The sequence below is a fragment of the Cimex lectularius genome, unplaced genomic scaffold (assembly GCF_000648675.2).
Source record: "Cimex lectularius strain Harlan isolate CLEC.00 unplaced genomic scaffold, Clec_2.1 scaffold279, whole genome shotgun sequence".
Lineage (NCBI taxonomy): Eukaryota > Metazoa > Arthropoda > Insecta > Hemiptera > Cimicidae > Cimex > Cimex lectularius.
Window position 1 is genome coordinate 141,825 of NW_019392827.1, and position 13,640 is coordinate 155,464.

Consider the following 13,640-nt stretch of genomic DNA (forward strand, 5'->3'; position numbering starts at 1 on the left):
TGTATAAAATAGTAACAGTTAAATTAAAAAATTAAAATTCTTACCACAATATGTCTACAACTATAGGTAGCTGTATTGATTTCGAAGCAAGGCGGATAGTAAGCGAATCTTGGCTGAAATTTGCACGTCTTAACACTTCACCAGTCGCCAACGGGTTTTCTGAGTGGATATAGACTCGGTTGTGTTTGTGCAATGCAGCTTTTATGCAGATCAACTCGCTCTTTGATATCTTACCTGCTTCGGTGTAGTTTCTGCAACCGAACTCTTGTTAAGTGCTGTTCAACTGTTCACCGACCGAGCCAACCTGTAGAAGTGGATCAAATCTGGTATCCTTGCAAGGCTTTCTTCTTGAAAAGTCATGAGGGACTTGTCAGGGCATGCATCAAACAGTTGCCTATAAACAGAAATGTATAACTATGATATGATGATATATATATTTATTATGTACTAAGATATTAAATGATTCCCTTTCCTCAAAGTCATTGGATCAAAAAACAGAGATAATAGTTAAATTTTGTTATTTGAAGGATTATTCTGTGTGTATGTGTATATTGCTTGAACAACCCAATTATACCTAGTTTGGCAGGCCCAAGAAATGCGAAAATATATTAAACATTTTTAATTTTGCAATTAATGTTTTTAGATTTATGCAAACATGTTTTTTACAAAATGTTTCAGTAATTCACACTAAACAAAATTGTTTAGTAAACATTTGTAATATAATATTATTATTGGTTTTACTGAACATTACACTTAGCAAAGGAAAATACATAAAAATTTCAAAGTGGGCTTTGTTTTTGTAAAGCGGGGTATAACCTTAAAAAGCTTGATCACCTTTGATCATACTGGACTCGCTTGTTGATCAAGCTACAGGTTCATCACCTTCTAGTATGTATATGTATGTCTTTGATATTCCAGGTCTATCTGTTTTTAGATGCATTTCAGCGTTTTGAAATATTCCTGGTTAGTCAATCCCATTAAATGAGAAATGCATCTGACAGGTAAAACTTTTGAGAATGCAAGAATTTACAGACCAGAATGATTGAAGCTGATCAAGCTACAGGCTTGTCCCCTTCCAGATCACACCTGTAAATATATACAGGGGCATAGGAAAAACAGCACATGCTTAAATGCTCTCTGATGCCATTTTCTTAGTTTTCTAGTTAATTCAAATTCAAATGCAGTTTTCGAATCGCCTTCAGTCACAATGTAGTAACCAAATCACACAATTCCAGGTGGATATTTATCGCCTGTACTGACATGATTATCACATGTAATTTGTTACAGATTTGTTAGTAAACATTTAACGAAAATGATATACAATATCGTAAATGATATTATCTCAAGAATATATGACATCATTTGAAATATTTATGTTCAACAAGATACCATCATGAAATTACACGAGGGACTTCAGTTGGCCATATCAAGACTAAAATTTACATCAATCCCAAATCAATTTTTTTGTTTGTCAAAATGTTTATTCATTAATACCTTCACATTGCATAGTTGTAATTAAATTCTTTCAATGTTTACCAAGGAATTCGTTTTAATTAGAAAATTGCAGTGAGAGCGTTGTTTTTCCCATGGTGACAGAATAATACGGCACCCTATGTATAAGAAGCTTAATCATCTCTGATCATCCTGGTTTTGAAGTCCAGGTGCATTTCAGCATTTTGAAATATTCCTCGTTAGTTAATCCATCTTGTTGAATGAGAAATGTATCTTACTAACAAAATCTGCATGAATATGCAGATGAGAATGACTATAGATGATCAAGCTATACTCATCACCTGGCAGATCTTAGTATGAATAAAGGTTGAAGCTTGATCACCTCCGATCATCCTGGTCTTTTTTTATTTTTTTATTTTTTTTTTTATTTCAGCAGTTTGAAATATTCCTGGTTAGTCAATTTTGTGGAAATGAGAAATTTATTGGACAGAAAGATTGCAAGCCGGAACGATGGTAGTTGATCAAGCTACAGGTCCATCCCCTTGCAGATTTCACCTCATAATATTCTTAGTGACAAACCTTTTTTGATTTTTGTTGATCTTGTAGAGAAGGAAGAATATCGTGAAAGATATTGTTAATGTAATCCTGAGGTGGGTTCTCATCTTCCTGCAGAGAATGGCTCCTGAGACCGACTTTACCAACATGTCTGCAATGACAGACAATTTTGTTAATAAGAGTTCTTATGAAATAGATTGTTTGCAATGTACAATTAGTATGAATAATATTTTTTTAAAGAGTTGTTGGACCTGTTTACAGTTTATGTTGTGTTTATAGCCTACAGTTACGTATTGTGAGGTCTATTTAATTAATGTTTTATTTATTTATTAAAATTACAGTCCTAAATGGAAAGCCTATAGTGGCTTGAGACAACATAAAACAATAGAATATTTTAAAAGAAATGAACAAGAAACCTATCTCCACAGTTCCCCTCATAACTGACACTGATTTAATTGTTTTCCAGCCCTCTAGATAATAAAAATCGCCTTATTTCACGGCCAGATCGGCAACAGGTCCCGGAGACGGAGAATGCGAGGAGGGGACGCGATCCGGGCAAGGGTATATAAAAGAAGTCGGGACCCTCCAGAGCAAGGCCAATTATCCGAGAAGACACGGAAGACATGGAAGGACCAACTGCCGTTCAAACCCAGGTAAACACTCAATTCGTCTCCTTAGCGACGGCTTAACAAAATTCTAAATGATTAAATGATCGCGCTAATGGTTTTCCAAAGATTGTGATCGTCATGCCTCGAAGGGGCTCGAGGGCAAACACCACCTCGGGAAATTGATGACCCTGGTGAAAATGTCAAAAGCGAAGTGCTTCCCAATCTATTTTTCTACTGTCATTCAGTTATTCATTTTCAGCAAGTTTGTACTTGGTGTAATCAATTATTTCAATCGATCTTTTAAAACTTTTGACCTATATTTCCTTGTGAATACTAATTTCATTAAAGCAAATACTAACACTGTAGAATTTATATAAATGGTCAAAAAAGCTGTTTTGCAAACTAGATAAATTCAAGAAAATGATGAATTTCATACCTGATTATGTACAATAAAGCCATTGTCATACATCTACATCGCGATTAATATTTACTTATTTGTAATACAGCCAGGTACTTAAATCAATTCGGAAATTCGTTTTTATCAGACATCACAATGAAAAATGAACTTTAAGCCAACAAAGAAATATAAAACACAACTACAAACTACCAGAACTTAACGATTTGTTATATTTACATTATTAATCAATCTTTATAACGGTTGTATTGTACTTTTTAACTACTGTGGAAATTAAAAATAGTTTAAATCAGTATCTCTTGAATCTTTTAATCATTCTATTTACAATCTGAATTTTTTTTCAAATTATTTATCAATTGGGCCAAATAATTGCGTAATTAGTAATGACATACAAGAACATCGTAGATTCGAATCGGAAGATCAATTCGTCGGTTTTCTTTTCCTTTCTGACCTCAGTAATAACCCAAAGTCCTCGTTCAAAATAAGTATAAAATGTAATCAGTCCATACACTGTGCGCGTGCGTGCGTGCGTGCGTGCGTGCGTATGTGCGTGTGTGTGTGTGTGTGTGCGTGCGTGCGTGCGTGCGTGTGTGTGTGTGTGTGTGTGTGTGTGTGTGTGTGTGTGTGTGTGTGTTGTTTTTTATTTTATTTTTTTTTTTTTTCAATTTGTTCATGGCCCACTACATTAGGTATTACATGAATTAAACATAATAACAATAACATAATTAAAATTTACAAAGCATATTTACAATATAAAAATAAAGTAATACTATGGATTTTTTTTAGCTCAATATTATATTAACTCCTAATAATGAATAACACAATTAAATTAACTTTTCTTTAACTCTTCAATATTATTTACAATTATGTGTTAATTATTTATGAACGCCATTATTCCCGACACCAACTTCATAAAGTACGGTAGCATTTCCGTCTCCAAAAAGTATGACTTTGTTGGCCAACGTAAGCCCGGGTCACCTGTGTTGCAACAACTGGAAGCCGTCACTGCATCGCACTCCAGAAGATGGTGATCCACCGTCTGAGGAGGCGCCCGACTTCAAGAACAAGCTGGGTCGGGGATAATATAAAAGCGAAAGAAATACAACGCCAAATTTCCATGTCCCGTCTGGATTTGAGTAAGCCTGTATTCCATTCGCAGATGGCTCTTCTGTAAGCGGCATGAGACCGATGGAAAGAATTCTCTGGCCAGTCGTCCCTGGATAGTTACACCAAATTTCTCCTCATCTAGCCAAGCTGCGATGATTCAGCTATCTCTTAACTGCAGATAGAGGGACCATTGAATATGCAAATGGCAAGTCTTAGTTTTGGAAAGCAGCCTTAACCATTTGGTCAGCAATCTCATTTCCCGCAGCCCATGTGCGCCCTAACCCATGAGAATGAGACTGTGCGACTCTTCTCAATCCGCTTTGTGTGGTGTGTGTGTGTCGGTGGTGGTGGTGGTGATGGTGTGTGTCTGCGTGTGTTATTTAAATTCCATTACATTTACAATAAACGGTATGTGTGGTGTTTAGTGGCCGTTAGTTAATGATTATTTGGAGATCGTGAGATGCGGTGTGGTGTGACGTAGGTTTTGGAAAAACATTTTCTTTATCGTGCCAACGTTTCGATCTTTATTGAGATCATCTTCAGGGCTCAAAGTGTTTGTTTTCCGTGTAGGTGTGTCATTATTGTGTGCCATGTTGAGAGTGCCCTTGTCTGCATTTCAACAAAAAAGTTCTCTAATTGATAGCCGATGCAAGTTTCTTTTCATTGTGGCGATGTCCTTCAGAATGCTCTTTGCTTGGTGTCCGTACGTAGTTGGGCGCTCTCAAGTAATGACACATCTACACGGAAAACAAACACTTTGAGCCCTGAAGATGATCTAAATAAAAATCGAAACGTTGGCACGATAAAGAAAATTTTCTAAAACCTACGTCACACCAGACCGTATCTCACATCTCCAAATAATCATAAAACAAAACTTATAGACATTTTTCTTCAGGAATTCTGCAGTTAACTATCCTTTCAACTTGTCAATAAAAAATATTCGGAACCAAGTTTTCAAATATATCGTCTAAATACAAAAGAAGAAAAACACGAATATCTGGATGCATTTCGCAATACGCAATATAAATTCCAACGTTGTTTTTATTTTTTGAAACTTTACGGTCAACAAATGGAAGGCTGCCAGGAACCGGTTCACCAAGGAATACATTAACAAAATAATAGAAATATCACTTCAAAACAAAGATTTTTTTTTAAACATTTGAAGAAAGTCTCTGCATTTCTTCTAACCAGGGTGGGATCGCAATTTTCATGAAACTTTTTCTGATGATACTAAATAGAAAAATACGGGGGGGCTTTTGTCGGGATGAATCCGAAGACCGGGCAGACATGAAAATTAGGTAAGTAAACTACAATTTTCATGTCTCGAATCATAGGAATTGAACCCTGTGCCAGAGAAATAAAAGAGGGTAGGAATGCACTCTGGGAAGTTAGTCATTTTCTCTAAGCCAGGCGGCACATAATGCCTTAGTCTCACGTTCTGGAATTGTATGGAATAGAAGTCAGTGACACCAATGACCTGACCCTGACAGGGTCCCTGGGCATGCGGGACATAGAGGCAATGAAAATGACCATGCTGGCCAAAAAAAAGGAGCCTAAGTCTAGGCACTGAACCCTTTTGTGGCCATCTTGACACAAAAAAGGATACATCCAAAAATGGATCCTTTATGAGTTCATATGGTGGAACAATACCTCAACCATGATGCATGCGAAGAGATTCATAGAAGGTACACACGCAAGATTAACAAAGGAATTACTAACCGCAACAGAACCAAAATTCTGGTTGGACTACTGACACGGCACTACAACCAAAGCAGGCACATGCACCGGATAGGAGTACAAACAGAAGAAACACTGTTTAGATACTGCGTTTTATGTTTCTGTGAGGGCGTATGTGAGTGTAGACTCTTGCTACTAGGAGAAGAAAAGCCGCAAGCAAGATCCTACACCAAGGAGCCGTGGGCAACGGTATGGAGGTTGATTAACAACCTAAAGCTGGCCACTGAGTTTTAAAAACAGAGAATCGCAATATATCTGATCATGTCTGTTAAAGATATAATTCAAGGGGAAAAGGCTGTTTCAAAGAAAAGGGCAAAAACGGAGATGACCGTTAGGACAGTGAGTGAAAAGGATGCTTCAAATAAATGACAGAAGGAAATACACAAATATAGTTGATTTAATAATATCCAATAACCCATAACATTTATCAACGTTGAGGTGCAGAAGACCTGGTGGCCACCTCTTTTATCCCTTTTCGCCATCCCTTAAGTCGGAAAGTCCCAAGAGACCTCATTCCTTATCCACTTCTACATTTAACAACTGGTCGATCACTAAACTCTTACAGATAATTCATGTCGAGACACGTGTCTTTCCTTCTGATTCTCCTTCTGACTCCTTCAATTTGATGATGAGCGTTTAAAGCCGGGAACACACTTACACGATGCTACACGACGCTACCCGATGCAAATCCCAAATCCAATTTTCCATAAGATGCACCCCGGGCACATCTGCCCGATGCTATGCAACGCTACCCTACTCTACGCTCTGCGATCCCCACTGTCCACATTTTCGTCGAGTAGCATCGAATACAGTCGAAGACAAAAGAACCGGTGACTCATATTTTTTTGTCATTTTATTAATTACAACAAATTAATTAATCAAATTAAACGATATCAAAAATTTATTTATTTTTTTTTTTTTTAATTAATTTTATTGGTTTGGTAGAAAATTTAGCAAAACACCGGAAAACCATTTTTTGATATAATGAATTTAACAATTTATTACACGGTTTTGCTCGTAAAATTTAACTAACAATTTATTTCATGGTTTTGCTCATAAAATTTCACCATTTTCGTCGCGTAGCGTCAGAACAGGACTTTCATATTTTTTGTATATGTAATTTTGTAGTTATGTTAATTACAACATTCTTATTTTAATATAAACCAAATTAAACGAGATCAAAAATTCATGATTCTTTATAAAAAATTATTTAATTATGATGGTTAGGAAGAAAACTTATCAAAATACCGGAATAACTTTTACATGGTTGTGCTCATAAAATTTAACTAACAATTTATTACATGGTTTTGCTCAAAATAATGCATTAAGAACACAAAAAGGCGTTGCGATAGTGATACTGATTTGTGATACACGCTGTGTGACTGTACATGGCGTGCTCTTGACGTCGCATAGATGTGCACACCCTACCAAAACGTGACAAGGCGTAGGGTAGCGTCGCATAGCGTTGCATAGGGTGTGTTCCTCGCTTAATGCTCGAAAGCCGGATCATTGACAACAACCAACTATGAGTAAGAACTATCTTTGGGAAAGATTCAAACCCATACTCACCCCACCATTATCAAATCTATTTGTATAAAGATTTATTTGTTGAAAAAAATCGGATTTTTTAAGCATTCTTTAAAGACCTTAAACGCGAACGTTTGTAGCAATCAAAAATTAAAAATGTTTGAGCTGGATCTGTCTAATTTTTTTCTCCTATGCCTATTCTTCCACTTGACAACTTATAACTTTCCTGAATTCTATATCAATACAAAGTTTTTACAATAGTTGGAAAGTTATTATAAGTTAGAAAGGGACGAAATCATAAAAACCTCCTTAAATATTTTATTTCATATCTTTAGTATTGATTTATTTACAAAGGTCAGATTTGTGCCTTTACTTAGGTTTATAAATTTTAAAGCCCTGTAAATTTTCCTGTGGATCAGTGAAGTCTTATCACTATTTTTATGATTTTCGAATAAAAAATGATTTTTTGATTTTACTAAAAATTTGCATTTTTTTTTGGGGGGGGGGTGAAAAACGAATATCAACTCTGTTTCTAAAAAATATTTTAACTCTACGTCGTTCGATATTGTAGGATATTAAAATACATAAATTGTGACTGAACGACGTAGCCAAAGTAGGTTAAAAAATATATTTTTTTTTATCAGGAAAAATGTTCATATTCATTTTTTGCACCTCACAAAACCCGCGAATAAAACTTTTTGGTAAAACCACATTATATTAATTGTTGCAACTCTGAGATGTTTGTTATTTATTTCGTTAATTATGTTAAACTTCCAATAAGATGTGATCAATATTAAACTTGTAAATGTTCGCCAAATAAGCGTTTTAGTAGAGAGAACATTGAAAAATATTTTTTTTTTTTTTTTTCAAAGTTGACAAACTTACTATGGTGATTCTAAACTACCATTTCCAAACCTAGAAACCAGCAAATTTCAGAAAACGCAACTCCATTTACTTTTTCAAAGGTGAAGAAATTGATGGGCGGAAAGGAAAAAACCGTGGCTGACAGATTGGTAAGATGGAAAATTTTTAAAAAAACTTAAGGAAATTTTGAATTAATTTATTAAAATTTTTTTTAAATTTGGGTTCGAAACCTAAATAGTGCAAGTGTTTACTTATTTGCCAACACGACTGCTACTTTGATTAAAGGATTATTGAATTTTATTCCCCGGAATAAAAGAGTTTTAAGATTCAAAACTTTTTTGTTATTATTTATCTTTCCGAACGTATCGAACCCAAATTAAAAAAAAGTTTAATAAATTCATTCAAAATTCCCTTAAGTTTTTTATTTATTATTTTCCACCTTACCAATCCGTCAACCACGGTTTTTTCCTTTGCTCCATCAATTTCTTCATTTTTGAAAAAAGCAATTAAAAAATAAATTACACCACTAAAAAAGGATATTAAATGGAGTACGTTTTCTGAAATTTGCTGGTCTGTATAGTAAGTTTTTCAACATTGAAAAAATAATTGTTTTTCAAAGATCTGGCTACCAACACGTTTATTTCATCAAAGTTTACAAATTTAGTTTTGATCGCATCTTATTAGAAATTTAAAGTAGTTTTCAACGGTATCAGCGGATTTGTCCAAAACCTTTTAGTTTTGGAGTTATCATTGTTTATGTGAAGTAAGGGCGTAAAGTTTTGAAAAATCAGAAAAAGAATAATAACTCCGAATCTGTTGGAGATTCGGACCATAGTTAATTGGGACTTTTTGGTTCCATTTTGAATGTAGAATCTACTGGAAAAGTTTGTACGAGTAGCCGAACACCTTGTATAAGAAAAATCTTAAAGGGTAACTAGTGTTTTTGCAAGGTGGAGGCAAACATGACCAATAAATAATTAGTTTATTATTTATTACACAAATAAATATTTCTCTAATTGTATATTATACAAAAATATATTAAAAAAACTTCTATACCCGATTTTGTAACCTTGAAAAATGTTGTGGTGATAAGAGCTGGAAGAGATGTTATCGAAGTTGTCCTATTTTTTGAGATAGGAATGTAGACAATGTCAAAGGCTTTTTTTTACCAAGTCTGACTTTTGAAGTGAAAGTTGTCAGTTATGTCATCAACTATTAGTTAAAATAGTTATGGTTCAGTTGATAACATCAGCCTGAATCTAAATTGTCCATTTAAGTTTATTTAGGATCTCCAGAAGATAAGGGTAATAAATATACATTATTCAACTGGCTGGACAAACTTTGTGGGTTTGCCGATGGTTTCAAAGGATTCCCTGGAATTTGAAAACATCTCATTGATGAAAGACATAGAGAACCTACGGGAAAAGAACTGCAGGGTTTTGAGCAATATGCCACTTATCACGTTGTAAAGTACCAATTAGCGTTAAACGATAACCGGGAGAATTTTTTTTTAAATAGATGTACGCTATCTGTTTGTTTTTGATAAAAGGTTTTTTTACGATTATTGACGTGTATCCATTTTTTTATGGTGAGGTAATTAATTTTTAAACGTCCATAACTTAAAAATTTATGTATTAATGTATTTTATATACGTTATTATCCAAGTTGTCATAATAGTTCATGTACATCATTAATTTTTGATTTCGTACATTTGGTTATGGAGAGAAAATATCTTCTCATTCTATAAAAATGGCGAGCAAGCACTTACATTTGAGTTGTATCATGAGACCCCTTTTGAAAATCATGGTGCTGTTTAGCTTGCGAGTACTGCACACATATATTTAACTGTTCGACTAGTTCCAGGCCAGCGATGATCGAGGACTGATAACTGCTATCTGCTTCCCACCTAACGCGGGTGAAGCCCGGTTGTCAAGAAAAATTATCGCTTTAACCAGGATCCGTTTTTGTAAAATATATTTAACCTGGCTTTTTAGCAAGCTATGAATCCTCAGAAGTGTTTTGTAAAGAATTGTTTTGTTCGAAAACGTAGTAGTAAAATATTACAATTAATTAAGGTTTTTAGTTGAGATGAAAAAAAGTTAATGGCACGAGCGGGATTCGAACCCACGATCTTGGGCTAGATACGGCGCTGCTCTACCACTTGAGCTATCGTGACCTTGATCCACTCGGACATCAACTTCCTATCTCAACCCTACCTTATGAGTTTTCCGTTGATGTCCGAGTGGATCGAGGTCACGATAGCTCAAGTGGTAGAGCAGCGCCGTATCTAGCCGAAGATGGTGGGTTCGAATCCCGCTCGTGCCATTAATTTTTTTTCATCTCAACTAAAAACCTTAATTAATTGTAATGTATTAATTGGTCAAGCGGACCACGAAATTAGTGAATTTAATGTAGTAGTAAAAGATGAAACCTAGAACAATTTTTTATTGCCACGTAATTTTGCTATGCCTGTTCTCGCTGCTTTAGAAACTGAGACGCGTCTCTTTCAGTGGTCCGGGAAACGACTCAAACTGTAGGTGACACCACCCAGAAGATCTCAAGAGGAAATCACACAGTAAAAAAAGTAAGACAAAGACGTAGGTTTGTACAGAGGATCCTCTTGTTTATATTATGATGAACTTTTAAAGAGAATGTTTTGCGACTTTTAAATCTACTAAAATCGTCTGTCCATTAATCGAAATCTTTAATGGCTCATTTGTTGAGATTGATAACGATTCGGCAAATCCGACCTTACCCAGGCTCTATCGATAAATTGCTCTTCTATTTCCCTGCGCTAATGGCCTAGCAATTCTGGGCAGCCTCTGCTTTTATTTTTTAATGTTGATGCTCCTTATTGAGGACTTCAAAAGAGAGCTTTAAGCGGGGAACACACTACCCGACGCAAATCCAAAGTCCAATTTTCCATAAGATTGTATTACCCCGTGCATATCTGCCCGATGCTATGCAACGCTACGCTACTCTACGCTCTGCGATTCCCTCCCCCCGTCCAGATTTTCGTCGGGGAGCATCGAATGCAGTCGAAGACAAAAAACCGGGCACTCATATTTTTATTCGAACTATATGTATTATTGTCCTTATATTAATTACAATATACTTATTTTAATATAAACCAAATTAACCGAGCTCAAAAATTCATTAGTTTTTTTTTAATTGTTTTAATGGTTTGGTAGAAAAGTGATCAAAACACCGGAACACCATTTTTTATACGCCAGCTAACCCTAATACGCCAACCGACAATATTTTCCGGTCAAATAGTACTTAAATTTAATTCTGGTCGTAAGATCGATAAAATGGCTTTTAATTATTTAAGGATTAAAATTATCAAAGGGAGGCGACATCTTAGAAGACTTGATGTCTAGAATACTCGATACGAGGCTCAATCCAAATTTTCTAAATGTTTGGCATGTCTGGAAAAATTTGTTCCAAACCCACAGAAATCGTTATCATTGATGATAGGTGGACATTTCTGGCCCTAAGTAACCGTAAACATTTGGAATTTTATAGCTCGTCATGGATTGTCTGAATAGATGGAAAAATGACTGTCTGATCAAGACGTCACTACTGTTCACTACAAACGAATCCCAGAAAACTAGAGAAATGGAAACCAGCTCCGTCCGTCGACCTTCTTATGTCTCCGATACGCCTTCTGACAGCATTTTCCAGTCGAAAGTATACGATTTTTGAAAGGAAAATACCACCTTCGATTAAACAAGTCATCGTTCTTGTATAGAATAAACAAAATCCAACAGCTTGTCTCGACCTGATACCCTGATGCGTCGCCTGACAGTACTTTTCGTTCGAATCGTCCCTAAATACAAACTCAAACTGTAAGATATCAAAATAAGCCACCACTTTAGAAGTTTTGATGCCCGTCCAATCTAAATTTATCAATGCCTGCGCTAATTTCTTACAAAATCCGGAAGATGGCCGATTTTGGTAGAAAACCTTCAAAAAAGCTGATAGGAGTCTATTGTTGAAGTAGGTGAATGGTTTGTATGATTTTCTTAAATGGCAAGATTAGCTTTATGCCGATGGTTTTTAGGATTTTTAAAAGGAATAAATCCAGCAGCTTTGTCCAATAAAAAATCGGTACAAACAGAAGACTGAAAGCCTCACCCAGTACTACCCCTGACCTAGCTAAAACTTAAACTTATACTTAGCTCATCTATTATCTTGTCCATCATTGGTACAATCCGCTAATGGCTATATAAAAATTATTAGGATTTGTGAGTTATGTGTGTTTACATATAAACCTTAAATCAAAGAATTAATACAACCATTGAGGAATATTAAAACATTTAAAAAAATCTAATGACACGAAAAACAACTTAAGTTTTGTTAAAATAAGATCCAACTTTCTGATATATAATTTTATTTATACAGAACAGGCTTAAATTTTATCAACCTTACTTATTCACAGTTGTAAAAAAATACACTCTACCTTTCAGTACTGGAGCTGTGGATTCATGTCTTTCTTGGGCGTCAATTGAACTGTCAAAAAATTTTGCTTTTTATACTTCTTAAAATCGACGCAAAAAAACTTTCACTATAATTCAATCATGATCGAAGGTAGAAAGAAAATAAAGATCTCAGCTGTTTCGGTTGGACTGCAAAACGACTGACAAAACAAAACCTAATGACTCAATATCCATCTTCTACAGCTATAATAATTAAGAAATCGTGATGTTCAACAATGGTAATTTTTTTAAATTGAACATTTGACCATAATTACACTTTTTAAATAACTAGCTAGAAATAAAGAAAAGACATAAAAAGACAGTATGTGAATAGATTAATTATTAATTTCTCATCAACCCCATAAAAACAAAGCAATGCGACAAGTTTTTAATTTTAAAATCTCCTTTATTTTGTTTGATATTAAATTTCGAGGAGTTATTTAACCAGTTTGTGACGTCTGGAAAGTGAAATCGGGGAACACACCCGATGCAACGCTATGCGACGCTACCCGACGTGCATCCAAAGTCCAATTTTCCATAAGATTGTATTACCCCCGTGCACATCTGGCGGATGCTATGCTACGCTACCCTATTCTACCCTTTGCGATCCCCACTTTCCAGATTTTCGTCGAGTAGCATCGAGTACAGTCGAAGACAAAAGAACCGGGCACTCATATTTTTATTCGAACTATATGTATTATTTCCTTATATTAATTACAATATACTTATTTTAATATAAACCAAATTAACCGAGATTAAAAATATTCATTAGATTTTATTTTTAAAAAATAATTTTAATGGTTTGGTAGAAAAGTGATAAAAACACCGGAACACCATTTTTTATATAATGAATAACAACTTATTACACGGTTTTGTTCATAAAATTTAACTAACAAT

At 34.9% G+C, this 13,640-nt stretch overlaps 2 protein-coding genes across 8 annotated transcripts in view; one reads left to right on the forward strand and one right to left on the reverse strand.

The window, feature by feature from the left end:
• The window catches only part of LOC106668523, a 32,305-nt gene that overhangs the window by 927 nt on the left and 17,738 nt on the right, over nt 1–13,640 (reverse strand). For 2 of the 7 annotated variants that reach the window (XM_014397642.2, XM_014397473.2), the window contains 3 exons: nt 2,032–2,158; nt 305–394; nt 45–251 (listed from right to left, as the gene is read on the reverse strand). In XM_014397642.2, coding sequence (XP_014253128.1) covers nt 45–251; nt 305–394; nt 2,032–2,156 — 422 coding nt within the window. In that variant the 5' untranslated portion in view covers nt 2,157–2,158. Of the gene's footprint in view, nt 1–44; nt 252–304; nt 395–2,031; nt 2,159–3,051; nt 3,529–10,033; nt 10,332–12,727; nt 12,975–13,640 lie in introns of those variants that run through there. The other 5 variants (XM_014397713.2, XM_014397557.2, XM_014397399.2 and 2 more) reach the window with 5 other exon arrangements.
• LOC106668455 (protein henna) overlaps nt 2,565–13,640 on the forward strand; it is a 33,038-nt gene continuing 21,962 nt past the window's right edge. Inside the window, exon 1 of the mRNA XM_014397283.2 lies at nt 2,565–2,660. Coding sequence (XP_014252769.1) covers nt 2,631–2,660 — 30 coding nt within the window. The 5' untranslated portion in view covers nt 2,565–2,630. The remainder of the gene's footprint in view (nt 2,661–13,640) is intronic.